This window comes from Colossoma macropomum, unplaced genomic scaffold (assembly GCF_904425465.1).
Source record: "Colossoma macropomum unplaced genomic scaffold, Colossoma_macropomum, whole genome shotgun sequence".
In the NCBI taxonomy this organism is placed as follows: domain Eukaryota; kingdom Metazoa; phylum Chordata; class Actinopteri; order Characiformes; family Serrasalmidae; genus Colossoma; species Colossoma macropomum.
In genome coordinates this window covers 30,714,073-30,731,651 of record NW_023494795.1, presented here as the reverse complement: position 1 = coordinate 30,731,651, position 17,579 = coordinate 30,714,073, and the positions used below count along the sequence as shown (strand labels likewise).

General features: G+C 36.8%; 1 protein-coding gene across 2 annotated transcripts in view; it reads right to left on the bottom strand.

Annotated features, from left to right (window-relative positions):
* The window catches only part of cd109 (CD109 molecule), a 39,632-nt gene extending 22,672 nt beyond the window's left edge, over positions 1-16,960 (bottom strand). For both annotated transcript variants that reach the window (XM_036582166.1, XM_036582167.1), the window contains exons 1-15: positions 16,848-16,960; positions 16,457-16,608; positions 16,325-16,353; positions 14,521-14,757; positions 13,522-13,647; positions 13,040-13,079; positions 12,863-12,944; positions 12,611-12,704; positions 12,382-12,526; positions 10,763-10,872; positions 9,015-9,308; positions 7,378-7,476; positions 7,220-7,282; positions 5,682-5,858; positions 2,507-2,659 (exon numbers count right to left, since the gene is read on the bottom strand). In XM_036582166.1, coding sequence (XP_036438059.1) covers positions 2,507-2,659; positions 5,682-5,858; positions 7,220-7,282; positions 7,378-7,476; positions 9,015-9,308; positions 10,763-10,872; positions 12,382-12,526; positions 12,611-12,704; positions 12,863-12,944; positions 13,040-13,079; positions 13,522-13,647; positions 14,521-14,757; positions 16,325-16,353; positions 16,457-16,608; positions 16,848-16,918 — 1,872 coding nt within the window. In that variant the 5' untranslated portion in view covers positions 16,919-16,960. The remainder of the gene's footprint in view (positions 1-2,506; positions 2,660-5,681; positions 5,859-7,219; positions 7,283-7,377; positions 7,477-9,014; positions 9,309-10,762; positions 10,873-12,381; positions 12,527-12,610; positions 12,705-12,862; positions 12,945-13,039; positions 13,080-13,521; positions 13,648-14,520; positions 14,758-16,324; positions 16,354-16,456; positions 16,609-16,847) is intronic.
* Between the last annotated feature and the right edge of the window lie 619 nt (positions 16,961-17,579).

Below are 17,579 nucleotides of genomic sequence, written 5' to 3'. Positions count from 1 at the left end.
GGTAAGTTACAAGACTTCTGGAGGTTATTTCTTTAGAGCTAATATGACCAAATCAGCAATACTTCAGAATGTTTTCATTAAGTCAATTTACATCACAAATTAAACACTTATTTATGTTATTTTTGTTGCCAAACACATTGAAAACTTCACTGAAATGTTAGTATGTGTTCCATACAAGATTTTAGTGGCTAAATGTGCACTTTAGAATTTGAAATACATCTTGAAGTATTAGAGACGTATTAGTTCTTCAGTAATAAACTCAAAAAAGCAAAAAATTAAACTACCTTTAGGAATTAATACTGCTAATTAAACACTTTTCAGTGTATACTGAGATGATAATTCATGCTCGATAATTTGCATAACAAAGTCTAAACAAAGTATTTGTTGTGCATTATTACAACTAATACTGTAATTATTAGTTATTTTCACACAATCTCCATTTTAAAAAATTTTTAAACGTAAATAAACTGCTTAGAAGTGTACTGAACAAAGAACTAGACTATATATACAACCCCATTTCCAAAAAAGTTGGGACACTCTGCAGAATGTAAACCAAATAGATTGCAATGATATGCAAATCATGTAAACCATATTTTTAAAGGAAAATATTACAAAGACAACAAATCAAATGTTGAAACAGAAATTTTATTGTTTTATTGTTGAAAAATATATGCCCATTTTGAATTTAATGCCAGCAACATGTTCCAAAAAAGTTGGGACAGGGGCGTGTTTACCACCGTTTCATCACCTCTTCTTTTAACAACACTCTGTAAGCATTTGGGAGGAAACCGACTGCTGTAGTTTTGAAAGTGAAATGTTTTCCCATTCTTGTTTGATATAGGATTTCAGCTGCTCAACAGTTCTGGGGCTCATTTGCCATATTTTTCATTTCATAACCCTCCAAATGTTTTCAGTGGTGACAGGTCTGGATTGCAGGCAGGTCAGTTTAGCACCCGGACTTTTTTAATATGGAGCCATGCTGTTGTAATACATGCAGAATGTGGTTTGGCATTGTCTTGCTGAAATAATCAAGGCCTTCCCTGAAAAAGATGTCGTCTGGGTGCCATGACATGTGTACTAATGCACCTCTATACCATAATGAATACTGGCTTTTGAACTGTACACTGATAACAAGCTGAGTGGTCTTTAGCCCAGAGGACACAGTGTCCATGATTTCCTAAAAGAATTTCAAATGTTGATTTGTCAGACCACAGGACACTTTTCCACTTCCTCTCCGACCATTTCAAATGAGCTCGGGCCCAGAGAAGGTAGCAGTGTTTTTAGATCCTGTTTATATATATTTTCTTCTTTGCATTTCAGAGTTTTAAATTGCATTTGTGGATGCAGTGACAAACTGTGTTCACAGACAGTAGTTTTCAGAAGTGGTCCTGAGCCCATGCAGTGATTTCTTCTACAGAATCATGTCTGTTTTTAATGCAGTGCCGCCTGAGGGCCTAAAGATCACGGCCAGCAAATACTGGTTTTCAACCTTGTTCCTTATGATATTTTGTACTGTAGATGATGAAAAGCAAAAGTTCTTTGCTATTGTATGTTGAGAATCGTTATTCTTGAATTGTTGCACTATTTGATCATGCAGTCTTTCACAGAGTGGTGAAACCCTCCTCATCTTTACTTCTGAAAGACTCTGCCTCTCTGTGATGCTTTATTATACTCAATCATGTTTCTGACCTGTTGCCAATTAACCACCAGGTGTTTTTTTAGCATTACACAACTTCACCAGCCTTTTGTTGCCCCGTCCCAATATTTTTGGAATGTGTTGTTTGCATCAAATCCAAAATGGGCAAATATTTTTCAAAAAACAATAAAATTTCTCAGGTTCAACATTTGATATGTTGTCTTTGTATTATTTTCAATAAAATATAGGGTTTAAATGATTTGCATATCATTTTATTTACATTTTGCACAGCATCCCAACCTTTTGTGCACCCATTCCCCCATATATCACAGTGTTAACACGTTTGTTGTAATACCGTTCATTACCAGCTATTAGCTTGATAACACTTATTTATGGCTTAATGTCCCCCCTACACTAAAGTGTGACCAAACTAAGAAAAGATGCAAAAAAAAAAAAAACACTTGAAAGTGTTCCCACGGGCCATGTGCCTGTTGAAATCAAAGGTCAAACAAAAGAGCTCTGCGGTGTGAAACCTGTTGGCCAGGTTTTTCAAAAGCCCAGTTCCTATCTTTTAACTCTGAAACATGGGTGTGTGCTGGGCATTGAATTACATAGGAGTGCCTTTACAAGTCATTGTCCAGCACATGTTAGGAAGAGGACAATGTGGGAACTCGGAGCATAATTTAGGATTGAACACAGAGACTGAGAGTTCTCTGACTGAACTTTTACAGTTGTTTCTTTGTGATTGCAGATAAGCCACAATAAATTGAGACAATGACTGTAAGAGGACAACTCCCTCCTCTATTGACTTTACACTTGCTCAAAATCAGTGTCACGTATCATCAATGGTTTTTGATGTATCATGCTTACCTTCCTCTCTGTGATGTCATTGGTCCTTTCTGAGTCCAGGCTCCCTTTGTCCACCACCAGGATTCCCACAAGTGATCCAGGCTCAGACACAGAGACGGTAAGAAAAGCCGCCTCTGCTGGCTCTGCCCTATGTGTCCCAAAGCTCAGAGACACCTGCCATTAGGACAGATTATTATGAATTATCAATCAGAATGTTCCAGTGGAGCTAAATGAACTGGAATCTCAAGAAGCAGGTACCATATTTCATTTTTTATTTGCCATTTCACTGGAAACATCTACCATACAGGTCCACTCCATCTAGTTTAGTCTAGTTGCTGACTGCAGCCCATCTGTTGCTGTGGTGTGGGATTATTTCACCCTTGAAACAAGCAGTAGTAAAAATGCTCACTGCCAGTATCGAAGGGAGTCACAGCCACATAAAATTTAATTAAACATTTAATGGTAAATCATGCCAAGGAGCATAGCAAAACCATTCTGAAAGGGAATGTTATCCAACTAGTAAATGGCATTTATTCAAGCTTAAATATGTTTTATTTGTAAAACCAAACACTGCTTTTGCCTGAAATAAAATATTTAAAAAGTGTTATTAATATCAGGATTTACAGGCACTTATTGGGCAGAAAGATTACATTAGTTCAGGATCTGTGTCGGTAGAAATTTGAGGATCAGGTATCGGGTGTCTTTACTAATTAGCCTGTTGTCACTCTGTGTGATATAATAAGCAAAATGGACACTGTGTGAATAAGATGAATGCAGTTATTATTTTCTATTATGCTTCATCATCTTGCACTGTGATGGCAGATATACAGCGCACCAGTGATGAACCTTAACTGTTAGAACTAGGTCGTCAGTTGAGCTAGAAATAAAAAGCCTACCTCTATTAATGTGCTAATTTCTGCAAGCGACCTGATGGGGTTTCTGGTGCAGATGATCAGGTTTTGGGGGTCTACATTAAACATGGACGTTTGAAGCTTGTAAAATGCATTAAATATGTATGTTCACCTTGTATGGAGCTGTTTTACAGTGACTCTTTCAGTAAAGAGCTCTGTTGTCGCTGCTTTCCATTTCTGGAAACTGACTGAAACCTAGTTATACTACAGCTCATATCGTAGGTCCGAACTAGACGTATTACTACAATACTTGCAAAGTTTAAATACAACAAGCGTGATGGTTATAAATAAAAGGTAACATTTTTTCAATTTCCAAGAAATCATTAGGCTTACTACTTTAGACTGCTGTAACATGTTACTGGCTGGTTGCCCTGCAACTAGCCCAGAATGCAGCAGCCTGTGTCAAATCTTACTAATCTGTCTAAGCGTTATCCAGCCCATCCAGACCACACTTAGTTGGTGGAAAATATATTTTTTTACATAGCTCCTAGGAATGCAAGCTCAATAATTGTTTTTAAATACATATTTCTTTAGGCTGCATATGCCTTGAAGTATTGTGGCTCATTTTCTCCTGTTTGAAACGGTGCTGTTATTCCTATTTAGACTGTAGTGTTCTTATCTTGCCAATATTTTTACTTATATTCCTGTGTAAAGCACTTTAAGATTTTATAGCTAAAATGTGCTATAAAAAATGAAGATTTATTATTATTATTATTATTATTATTATTATTATTATAAATGTAGCCTTTTTCTGCCTAAGGCTGTGACCCAGCTTTAGCACTGGAGAGAAACGTCTGGCAAGCATCGACTATCTCAAAAGAAAGAGAGATTGTGTTTCTGGATTAGCACAAAACATACCAGTGACAAAGACCAGACCTGGACAGAAAAAGATTCAGCGTTAGCCAACCATCTCTGATTTACTCTATGAATACACCAGTGACCTGAAAGTTGGTCAGAAATTAGCTGAGCACGAATTCACAAACCCCAGATCTTCCCAAAAGTTCCACATTCTTTTATGCCAATAAACTGAATGATGTAGAACTTCATGCGGGAGTTAGTATAATTCATATTTCACTGGCTCTTAAGTTGAATATGGTGTATTTGTGCCACAGTGTAACTAAAACACTTTGGGGGACACAAGCTTGACCCTTGATGGAATGATGGAACAACAAAATGCAAAAACAAAATCTTTTTCTCCAGGTCATTTACTATACTAAACATACTGGTCTGGTATTTCCACTCTAAACAGAGTCCAAGCATCATAAATCTAAACATCATAACCCAGAGTCAGCGCTGGCTTGGGTGGTCAGAGTCAACTGGTTTCCTCAGACTGTGGGAAAGTCTTTTTTATGGTACTGGTGGACTTTTGATACAATTGTCTATGATATTTTAATGGACAGGCTTGAAAACACAGTTGGTTTAGACAGACAAGTTCTTGCATGGGTTTAAGTTTTACTTGATAAACCACTTCCAATTTGACAGTATAAATGCAGAGCTTTTTGAACATACGAGAGTGCAGTATGGTGTCCCACAAAGCTCTGTTTTAGGGCCCTTGCTATGTTCCATTTATTTAAAACTCCTAAGATACATAATCTTTAAACGCAATGTTGCCTTTTACTTTTATACTGATGATGCTTAATTATACTCAGTCCACTGTCAGTAATATGTCAAAGAATGCATTTTATTACTTGAGAAACATATCCTTACAGGATGCTGAGAAATTACTTCATTCTTTCATAACTATTAGATAAGGCTACTGTAACGTGCTACTGACTAGGCCTCCAGGCAACAACCTAATAGCCCATCCAAACCACTTCACTCAGCTGAGGCAGGCTTATTGCAAACTTCTAGGATCACTTACAGCTCAGTTGGTGGAAGATCATTTTCTTCATTCATTCTAGAGAATATTAGGAATGCAGGTGCAATACTTGTTTTTAAATCCAGATTAAATACATATTTATCCTTAAAACAATTTTATTTATATTTAGTATTTATTCTTTGAGCTGCATGTGCCTCAAAGTACTGTGGCTCATTTTCTGTTTTTTGTAACTACTGTGTTTGTGGACACTGTTGAGTCTAGTCTTGCACTAAGCTGCAGTGTCAATGTTGTTTCATCATTACAAATTCTTAGTCTTAATCTGGATCTGGGAAATGGCCCTCAGAGTTTTTACCTTTACTCATCTACTGTTCCCTAGTGCTGCATAAATAGTGAACTCAAGGTTAAACCCATGAAGTACTGTATACTGTCACTTAAGTCTAGTGGCAACTTTACGAGTTAAATTTACATTGTTTCTCAGGACTTGCGTGAAAGAAACATCTAGTGCGTCATTGATGATCTCTCCATCAGGACGGATGCAGTAGACCACAACACTGGCCGAAGGAAACCACGACAAGTCTGGAGACAGTGTAAAGGAAGACGAATTCAATGTCCCAGCATCCAGAACCTGACCACGAGCTGTCACCTATACACACAAAACACACACACATACACATACAGTCCTATGCAAAAGTCTGAACAATTCAGTCAAGTTGCATGTTTTGTTGATTTTCTAAGTGATGATAAGTGAACACATCCTCTACAGAGAACAAACATCTGCACATTTTAATGCACAATTACTGTTTATTTGTTGTATTTAATAAACTGGGGGAAAAAAACTAAATGTGGCCTGTGCAAAAGTTGTGGCATATTTTACATATATATGTTTATATATTATTTTTTTCCAAGATGTTAAATTCAGTAAATAAACAGTAATTGTGCATTAGAATCTACAGAAATGTGTTCTCTGTAGAGGACATGTTAACTTATTTACACTTAGAAAATCAACAAAATATGTAACTTGACTGTACAAAGGGTAAACCTGAGAGGAGACAACTACTGTTCAAAAGTCTGGAATGACTTGTCAAAAAATTTCTTATTGCTATTTTATTTAGTAATAACCAACAGTTTTAGAGTGAAATGCTATAAACTGGACACCAGTAGATATTTTAAATGTTAATTAATGACAGATGCCATAATGTTCAGTGCCATGACAGCTTGTCACATGATTTTTCATGTGTACTCTAGTTAGCAGTCATTACGACAAACATGATATCTGTCATGACAATTGTGTATGATAGTGTGGACATACTGAACAATGTATATCTGCATATTTTTTGTCAGAAAAATGTAAAAAAGCATATGTTTAACAGAAAAGAGCCTTCAGATCATAGTATACCAACTTATCTAACCTATCTGTAATAAGTTATATACTTATATAACTTATATATCTTATCTGTAATAGGTTTTGATATTGTAATAGATATAAGGTAATCCACTTGAACTCCAGAACTGGGGTTCAAAAAACAATTAAAGCTACAGAGAAACTAGGACTCCTAACAACCACCTGCAAGACCTGGTAGACACCAAAACTGTCCTTATCAAATAAACAGCACTTAAAGCTTTCATCTTTGAAGGAGAGGAGAAAATCAAGCTCCACTCTTGCTCAGATCTGGACATCTGACAAATTAAATTCTCATTTTAGAATCAGTTCTAAAATGTCATTATTTAGCTTTCTACACCATTATTTGAATCCTCTGAAGCTGAAAGTACTAGTATCATAAAATCATTTCATATTTATGTTTGCAACACAGTTATTTTTTATTATTAAAAACAGTAACTTCTGAACAGTACTATGACTCGACACACAGCATGAGATGTTTTGAGTAATTAGTGACCCAAATTCTACTGCATAAATAAACAGAATGCAAGAACAATGAACTGTTCTATGTACTGTTAATCACTGCCTAATCAAACCACATTTTCCCCTCAAGTAAACTGACTTACCATGTAATGGAACTTAGCAAAGGGAAAATTTGTTTCCACCGTGATTGTCAAAGGCTGTCCGATCTGTAAGTGTCATGCAATAAGACCACATATTAATCCTGAATCACTATTATAAAATATAATGTGTAAGAAAAATACACATCAAAAAAGAGACTTACCTGGAAGTTGCTGGTTGTTTGAAGCTGGATATAAGATTTGCTGGGAGATGAGTATTCTCTGTACAGCTGTAAGGTTTTGTGTGTGTCTTCATACTGGACCTAGAACACACACCAGATGGCAGCATGGCACAATATCCACATAAGAATCATAAATGAAGACATTGTTCCTCTCTCCCACTGAATGATTTATAGTCTGAAACCCTGGCAATTGGCTATAAAAACACAATTCAAAAGATTAAAAACAGCCAGAAGGTAGTGTGAGGGGAAGGTGGAAGTGTAGAGCAGGCTTTGTGCTGATTTGGATTTTGGATATCAGTGGTCTTAAAACAATAGTTCAGCGGCACATCAAATTTTCCTCATATCCAAGGCATGTTTATTGTCTGACACTGGAGCTATGAGGCTAATGTAATGGAAACATTCACCCCACCAATTAGCTTTGTGCAAATCATTTGAATCACAGTGGGGCAGTTAGTAAAATGTAAATACAAACAGAAGGCAGTGATCTATAAATCTACTTTGACCTGTATATGAACGACAACAGTACAAAGACAAGATATGTATAATTTTATCAATGCCATGTTTTTTTGTAAATATACACTTATCATACAAATGTTCCAAAAACATTAAAAACAGCTAGTCAACCATGCTCGGATATAAATGGAGCATCCAGGAAAGGCGTAGTCCTTTAGGAGCAAGGATGGTAGAGGCTTGACATGCAGCCAAAAATGCATCAGCAAATAATCCAACAATATAAGAACAATGTTCCTCAATGAGTGTTTGGAAAGATTTTAGGTAGTTCACCCTCTACAGTGCAGAATATCATCAACAGATTCAGGGAATTGGGAGACATCTCTGTGATTAAAGGAAAAGACCAAAAACCAAAACTTAATGCCCATGACTTTTGACCCCTCAGATGGCACTGCATTAAAAATGGCATGTTTCTGTGATGGATATCACCACATGGACTCAGAGGAGTACTTGACAAACTGTTGTCCATAAACACTGTTCATCGCTGCATCCACAAAAGCAAGACTGTACTATGCACAGCCTAAGTCATATGTCAACAGCGTGCAGAAATGCTGACGACTTCTCTCGGCTCATATTCATCTGAAATGTACTGACGCTCAGTAGAAATATGTGTTGTGTTCTGACGAGTCACCTTTCAGATTGTTTATGTATGGACGTTGTGTTCTCTGGGCCAAAGATGTCTGTCTATATGGCTGGTGTGACTGTGGCTTTAGTCTGTTAGCCTCTTACTAGTTTTGCTACTGAGCTGTGAGTATAGTCTGACACATAGTTTAATATAAAATCTTTTCAGCTTCAGAAATCAAATAAAAACAGATCCACCCGCCAGATGATCAGTATAGCATGTATCCGGCATTATATGTTCTTCAGAAACACTTTCCCACCATTTCTTAGTCTATTGATGCTGACTAATTTACCGCCACTGCCGTTCTCACTGAAAGATTGTTTTGTCACAGGTTTCTCCTGAACTGAAGAAGGAAGGAATATTTAGAGATTATTGTGATTGGCAGAGAGGCTATTTTGCAAATGGTCAGTTGTGTAAATTAGATTGTTCTTTTGCTGAACTATTGTTTTAAAAGCCTTAGTTTTGGTCATAACCAGCGCAGTGTTACCTCTATGGTAAGCGTAGCCACATCTTCTGTGAGCTGTGTACTGATGGGTAAAACTCCATCAGCAGGAACATACAGCTGCAACCTCTCCACTGGCATATTTCCAGAAGGGTAAGGGAAGGTGGAGGCTGGGAAGATGTCCTGTGTTGAATTAGTGAAGTTGTGACTTCGTGGTTGAAGATTTGCGGGGTCATCCCATACCATCGGACTGAAAGTCTGCTGACTGATGGTTACACTCACACGCCTGTCCTGGTCCTCTGAGGTCAGGGGATGGTTGTTGTAGGTGGACAGTTTTAGCTGTAACAGAGAAAAGCACATATGAATTAGTCTGGCTGATAAAAACTCTTTATACACTGGCATTACTTTTAAAAGCACATATAAAGCATAAAAAGCTAAGCTACAATTTAAAGCTGGGTTAGGATTTGGCGACCTCTCTGGTAGAAATGTGTAATTGAATGCAACATGCAGAAGAACGTTCGTAACATGGGCCGTGCTTGGGACTCCTTCCCTGAGGGGATGAATCTGATGTTTGCGAGCGCGTTGAAAGAATATTCATTGAGAACTCAGTTAAAACTTGGTGAAGGACGTGTCTTCTGAGGATGTGAGTGAATTATCTACTGTAGTCATTATATCTTTATCAGTATAATGTTGACTTTGCACTGGACACCTAAATATTGAGCTGGAGCTTCATTTTGAGCCTAAGTTTGACATTAATTTGTAAAGATGTAGGATGTGGTGTGAAAAACTCCCGAGCTGACGCCTCTGACTTTTAAATGATTATTTCAGGCTTTACAGGCTGACTGGCAGCAGCGCACGCTCACTATTTCAGCCTGTTTTTATTCTCCTGACTCAGTAATGATGCTTCTCTCAGGTTTAAAAATGTATATGGTGCAGTTTTAAATTAAAGCAGATATAAAATGTAGCAATTATTTTTACATATAAAGGATAAAAGTTTCAAGCCTCCCTCCAGCCTTGTAGTTCACAGCGCTTAGCACACCGATCCCTTTCTGAACTCCTGTTCCCAGAATCCACCAGGGGAGCATATGACACTCACCCCAGAGCCATCCTCCAACCACAAACCACTCTCAAGGTCATCATCACCTGAATACTGTTACTCCTGCCTCCAATTTCACCCTTCAAAGACGGTTTACTTCTACTCTCACTTTGTGAAGTATTGCCCCGTTTCACCAGCACGTACTGAGCATTTTTTCTTGTTTGTTGTTTCCCTTGTTTTTGACCCTGTTTGTATTTTTGACTCTGTTTTTTGCTCCTTCCTATTTGGCTTTGTTTGCTGTGGTTTTTGCTTACTGGTTTTTGATCTTAGCTGTTTATATGTTCCTGTTGTTTGGTAATCGACTTGTTCTTGTTTTGAGTCCAGCCTGGATTTTGACTATGTGTTTGTATTAAAGGCCAGAACATTGTAATTAATGTATTTTACTGTTCATAGCATGATGTAAAAACATCATTGATGATCTGTCTTAGCAATAAGCAAAATGATGACCAAATACAATGATCCTTGTTAAATTTCCCCAAGTAGGCTTATACCAATATCTCGTCAACAAGATGCCCGGTGGTCAAACTGGCTAATCATGAATGGGGTAGAGAGGTGCTGATAAGTTCTACAGAAAGAGACACACTGCAGTCTGTAATGGTACACCTAGGTAGTGGACATATAAGGTACATGGAACCCATGAAGTGGACGTACAAAGTAGGTCACCTAAAATGGGTCAATGGCCTCATACAGCACTAACCTGGAATGAGAAGCTGAGTGATGGCTTTATGGTGGGGGGATAGTGCTGAAATTCCAGATTATATCTACACATCGCAATAGAAATCCTCACAGTGCTGTTGTGAGTCACTCCTATAGAAAAACATACATAGTTTCATGTTATTCACTAAAGGACAATCAGCTTTATAAAAGATAAAAATGGATTAGAAAAAAGGGTTAGAAAAATATCTTTTTGGTTAATTAGCTGAAAATATGAAAGAAATCTAACCTTTAACCCCTTAAAATTCCAGTCTTATTACACACTAAGGCTTATTGTCCAGTAACTACAGGGACTTCAGTGCACTGAGTTATTCTCAGGTTGTAGAAGTTTGTAATAAGACTTTGTGCCCACCAGCTGGCCCATGGCCTGTTAAGGGGTTAATAAAAGTTAATGTGGTCTAAGAAAAAAAAACACTTGTAAATTTTCACAAAACCATGTATGTTACAGTTATTGGTACCCCTAGAAATTCTTATGAACAGAATGTAACTGAAGGATGTTCCCAATTATATTTAAGTTCAACTGAGCAAACAGTAACTCTTTAGTGGTTGTTTGTGACTTTACCAGTGTATAAATATGAGGTCACACAGACACGTATTCCCTCATTCATCAACATGGGGAAGATTAAAGAATACACAAATGAAATGAGATAAAAGTGTGCTGACCTTCATAAATTGGGCAATGGCTACATAAAACAGCTACACGCATGCAGAAATGTCTCTATAAGTCATGTTGATTTGCAGTAGATGTTAGCATTTTGAGGTCACCAAGTCTCCAAAAGTACAATTAGACGCCATGCAAACAAACTGTTTGGAAAACATTCCAGAAGAAAGTCTTTTTTTTTCATTTAACCACAGATGTAAGCACTGGAACTTTGCTTTTGAACTGGGCTCTATGGTCAGATGAGACAAAAATCAACATTCATCGTGGTTTGGTGTGAAAGAAAGTTGGTAATACAGAAAATAACCCACCGTTAAGTATGGTGGATGATCTGTTTTCGGGGGTGTTTTTCTTGTAAAGGCCCTTTGAGACAAGGTCTCTATGAAGGACATAAGATACATTGTGGTCCCCATGAAGGACCAGGAGATTTTACATAAACATCTGGCTGCCTGTGTGAAAGAGCTAAGTCTGGGTAGTAATTGGATCTCCAATGAGAGCAATGCATCCAAAACATATTTCCAAAATGTTTCATTAACCACAGAATCAAGCTTTTGACATGACCACTGCACTCCTCTGACCTAAATCCAATTGAAAACCTATGAGAACCTAGAACCCCGGAGGATCTGGAGAGATTCTGCATTGCGGAGTGACCTTAGAGTACTGACCCTGTGTTCTTTACTCTCATCAAACTTCTGTTATGTTGTACAAAGAACTAAATGAAAGAGTGCCAATAAATGCAACACATGATTTTGTCAAGGAAAAATCATTTTTTGTTTCTGCTTGTTTCTGGAGCTAATTAACCATAAAGACATTCTTCACAATCTTTTATACCTGAAGTTTATAGAGCTGACTGTATCACTTAATAAAGTATAGTTTTGTCAAAAAGAATGAGAAAATCATATTAATATGTTTGTGAAGCCGAGGTGTTGAACTGTGATATTTACCGGTCAAACGTTCTGTGACCTGCACGTTAATGTCGATATAGTCACTGGTCTCAGATCCTCCGTAATATGGATACAAATAGTCATCAAAGCGCTTCCGCCGATACAGCGCAGGAACATCAAAGCTCAAATCTGCTGTGCCATCAATCTAAGAGGTGAAGATAAGGTTATTTGTGAAGTACTACAAAACTAGGATGTGCAGTGTAGATTAGACTTTGAAGCAAATTCCTACCATTTTCTGATCTCCATAATGTGCTTCAACACCATGGAAACCGTGAACATACGTTATGGTTAACATTCCCATAACTGGCTTTCCGTATAAATATCTAAATGAAAAAAAAAAATCATGTGAGTTTTCCTGCATTTTGACTGTTATTAGGCTTTTCAGGCACTATGGATGCTTCAGCATGAGACAAAACAGGCATTTCAGTCAAAAGTGGACAGTTGATTAAGTCACATTAGAGCAGTTTTAATGCAGACTCACTGTGCAGTAACAGTATATGTCAGGTGATCTTTATAGTAAAGCACTTCAGGAGCTTCCACCTCAACCTCAAATTTGGGGAGCACTACAGTTAAACACAGACCAGCATGATTGTAAGACACGATTATGACAGCTTTCACTTTGGTCAGTACTGTAATTTTCTTTTACAATCAAACTTACCATAATGATGGACATTAAATACCTGCTTCTGTGTGACTTCCTGCAAATAAGAAGAATCAATTCATATTTGCTTTCTGTTATTATTGTTCTGGAGCAGCTCACACTGAAAAAAGTGATTGAATTTACTTGACTCAACCATGTTCATAATTTACACATGAATACCATGTATTACATCCACACAACGCCATCTTTCACTTTACTTACTTTTGGTAACCTGTGTTGATATATTTAATTCATATTTAAGTGATTTACACATTCAAATCAAGTAATGCATCAATTTTTCAACATGCAGCTCAAATCTACTTAAGTCAGATAAATGTTAGTGTAATCAACCACTGTCAAAAATGTAATTAACAAAATGACAAATTTAGGCCAAATGGCAGCAAAATTATTTAAATCAAATCTTCTAAATGAAGCAATACATATTAATAAAGTGGGTAACCAAGAAGAAATTAATGTTATGGCAAATGCAATGGACTCACATTTACTGAGGCCATCATTTCCCACTTTCCAAGCGGGGGGTTCTCAGAAAGCTGGAACTCTCTAGATGCCGTGCCGAGGACAGTGTCCACTGACAGCCACTGATGAACCCTGTTCTGCCTGGGATCCTGCAGAAAACATGGTCAGATTGTCCAGCTTTGTTTTTTTTTTGTATGTTTTTTTAATTGACCACACAAGGTTATACGCAGGATTATACTTAATAAGTCATTTCATTTCATTCAATTTTCAGTGTTTGGTCTTTTTTTAACCTGAAGCTCACACTGTCTGCACTAAATAAACAAATGTAGCACTCTAGCACATTTCTAGCACTTTCTGTTAGCCAAAGTTACAGTATAAATAACATGAACTACTCTTTAATGAGCCACACTGGCACTTTAAATTTGTGAATGAAATGAAAAATAAGTTGCCCATTTCAGAATCAGAGTATTAAACATCAATACTGGTTATTTATCACAATAACTTATGCTTAATATGCTTCAGTAAAGGTGTATCAGCAGTATCAAATGCGGTGTGAGTGCACATGCCTGCCTCACGTTATTTACCCTCATAAAATAATAATAATAAATTGGCTGATTGCCTGTTGCATGTTTGGAGCAAAAAATTGGCCAAATTTTCTGCCAGATTCACAAATTCCATGCAAATGTTAGTAGATTATTTAAAATGACCATACTATTAACATAATCCACATATTACAAATGACCACTGTAGAAGAAAGCCGTCAGACCAGCTGACCAATCTGAGTAGTACAGCCTTCAACATGTCTGTGCAAAAGAAAATACCACAAACTTCTTCATGAAGATGAAGAGTTTCTGCAGGTCATGGTCAGTTTACTGAGGATTGTTCATTCAGAATTTATTCTCTTAATTTCTCTGTGTTTCAATGAGATACAAGAAAGGAATGAATAAAGAAGATGTGAGAAGGGCCATTTTGAGGCGAATCCACCATGAGGGTCTTAGGAGGGTTATTATAAGCACACCCACCATAATGACAATGTCTATCTGTTCGTCGTACGGCTTGCCGTCGGGGGTTAAGAGCACTGCCCGGATCTTCACTGCTTGGCCTGGCTTGTAGTTTGGCTTGTCGGTCTGCAGTAAAATTAACATGCTCTTGGGGCTGTAGTGCAGCATGGTGGAATTAGAGAAGACCAGAGTTCCTTTCACATAGCCTCTGACACTCAGCTCATACGGGAACCAGTAGCTCATATCAGTCTCAGAAATCTGAAGAGAGAGAGAGAAAGAAAACCACACTCTTAAAAATAAAGTGCTAAACTGCACCAAAAAGGGTTTTCTGGGTTGATGCTGCAGAAGAACCACTTATAGTTCCCTCAAAACGCTCACATCAGTGTGGAACATTAAGAATTATCAATACTTCTGAAATTAAGTAAACATTTTTGTGTTTTAATAAAAAAAATACGATGATTTACTTGTGTACAGCTGTTCAAAGCTGTGTTTGCTGGTCATGTACTGGCTAGTGTTTTTGAGTTCTGCTCAAAATGAGCTAAAATTGAAACAGTCACTAGTGAAACATTTGGTAAAGTTTTGGAGGCATTATGGTTTTAGTAGTGACAAAATGGAATGTTCAATCGATTATTTTAATGAAATGAACACAATTAAGGCATAAAGTCACCTAAAGAAGAAGGATTTTAGTCTAAAGTTTATGTCAGTTAAAAGTTCAAAATATGTTTTCAACTCTGACTTTGGACTAATTCAGTAGACTGATCAATATAAACGTCATCAGGCTCTATTTCTTACTGTTAGAGAGAGCAGTAGGAGAGTCTTAGGACTAATGAGAGTCAACCAGTCTGTACCAGTGAATCCATATCAAAGCCGTCTGTGCACTGTGAGTATGATTGCTTGATCACCATTATCAGGTTTCAGTCTTTCAGTTTGTGGTTGCATTCATGCAACAAAAGCTTTGTCTGATCGTGGGATTGTGCCACTATCTGACCCACATCTGTACCACTAAGACACTCCTAAACACTTAGGAATCTGATCTTTTTGGTGTGACCCATTATTCAGCAGATTTCCTAAACCAGTTTTTCCTAAAACACTTTGTCACCTACAACATTCTTTAAAAGTTATATTAGATATATTACATAATAATATAGAATATAGTTACATGCATATATATATATATATAAGCTGCTGTCGGAAAACAAAATTTTGCAGAAGTTATCATGAAACTTACACTATGTATACAGGTATTTTTCAAATTATGTCAAAAACTAAAAAAAGTACATATATATATAAAATAAAGTGGTCAGAGTGGTTTGGTGTGAAATGCTCTGTTCTAAGTGGTGGTGGAACCAGACGTCCATCTCTAAAAGCTCTTATATAGCTATTATATGAAATGGTTATGAATATACTGCCTGATGCCTGAAACCTTGTTTTATGATAGTTTTGAGAAGAGTTTGGCTTAAAATATATTTTTTTCATGGTGTAGAGGTGCATCCAGGGCAATGTGAGGCAAAATAACCCCTGAAGGGATTGCAATTTTTTCAGATTTTCAGCTATTTAAATAAAATAAATAAATAAAATAAAATGGCTATATTTGTGTTGTAGTCATGGTGACCCCTGGTTCACATCACCACCACTGTAAAGAAATCAGTCTGTCTCTCTACAATGAACCATTTCACACCCACTCTGAATGAGTTTATTTACATGTCAACCTCTGAATTATGGAGAAATAAAAATAAAACAGATGGAGTTGCTCTTTAAAGTGGTTAATACTGTACTGGTGCAAACATTTGAGGTGGGTTTACTTAGAAATGATAAAGATACTCACTGCAGGAAGAACTTGCGTTTCTGTCGACCCTTTGAACAGAATACAATAAAAAGTAAATGAGTATGCTCAGCTCTTTTGAAAACATTGTTAATAGGTGCTTTACTGTCCTTCTTTTACAGGCTAATAACCCACCTGCTTTAATGCTGCTCTGAGTTTGGATACTGCTGTTTCCATGGATTAACTCAGAGACAACTAACACAGGAGAATCTCTGAGGTTCGTGACTGAGACTGTGGTGGGAATCCCGGGTCGCACGACTCTGGAGACTAAGATCAGGTACGACGAGCTTTGAGCAGGACCGGGAGGGAATTAACGTTGTTAGTAAATTTAAAAATAGCAAAAAATGAAACAAATCACATGCAACATTATGGCGTACTACATCTAATAGACATCAAATGGAGATATATTCACAAAACTAAGAAAGAGACTAGCACCCACACTGGAGAGTGGTTTGTAGAATAGACCTGATTTGAAATCAGAAATGCTTATTTTATTTGAACAAACCAGACCAAAGCGTTTCAATACCTTGACGCATTTTGGGCTCCATTAACAGCTGCTAGAAATCCAAACAGTGTTAAAATGTGAAGCTGATCCATTTGCGAGTCCTCAGCTCAGGTGAACTTTGTGTGGTTATGAAACCAGCATGGACAGATTTTTAAAAGAAGCTTTGTCCACCTGATCTGACACAACCACACCTATATATTCCCTGAGGGAAGATCTTTCTAAAGAGCCTTAAAAAAAAACTCTTTCAGAGCAGAAGCAGGTAAAAGTTGGATAATATGATGGTGTTACTAATTATAATAAACAATAATAAAAAATAAAAAATATAATAATAATAAAATAAAAATAAAATGTTTTATGTATATATATATATATATATATATATATATATATTTATTTATTTATTTATTTATTTATTGATGTTTTCAGTTTTTGACATAATTTGAAAATGCCTGTTACTCTTTACATTGTATGTAAATTTCATGATGAATGGACTAAAAGAAACATCCCAAAATATATTGGAAAAAACTCTGGTTCCATTGACTCACATTAAAAGTAAAGTATGTTTTTTTCTTCTCCTGTAAAGTTTTCATTTTGGAGATACAAGGTTTTGTTCTGACAACAGCGATATATATATGTTACTAAAAACAGATTCTGAGAAGAGATGACTAGGCTTGAAAAAGTGCATAAAGAACCATCAGAATCAAATATGCAGCTGAGATACAGTAATTTTCTGTACATGCTTAGTGTGAAGAC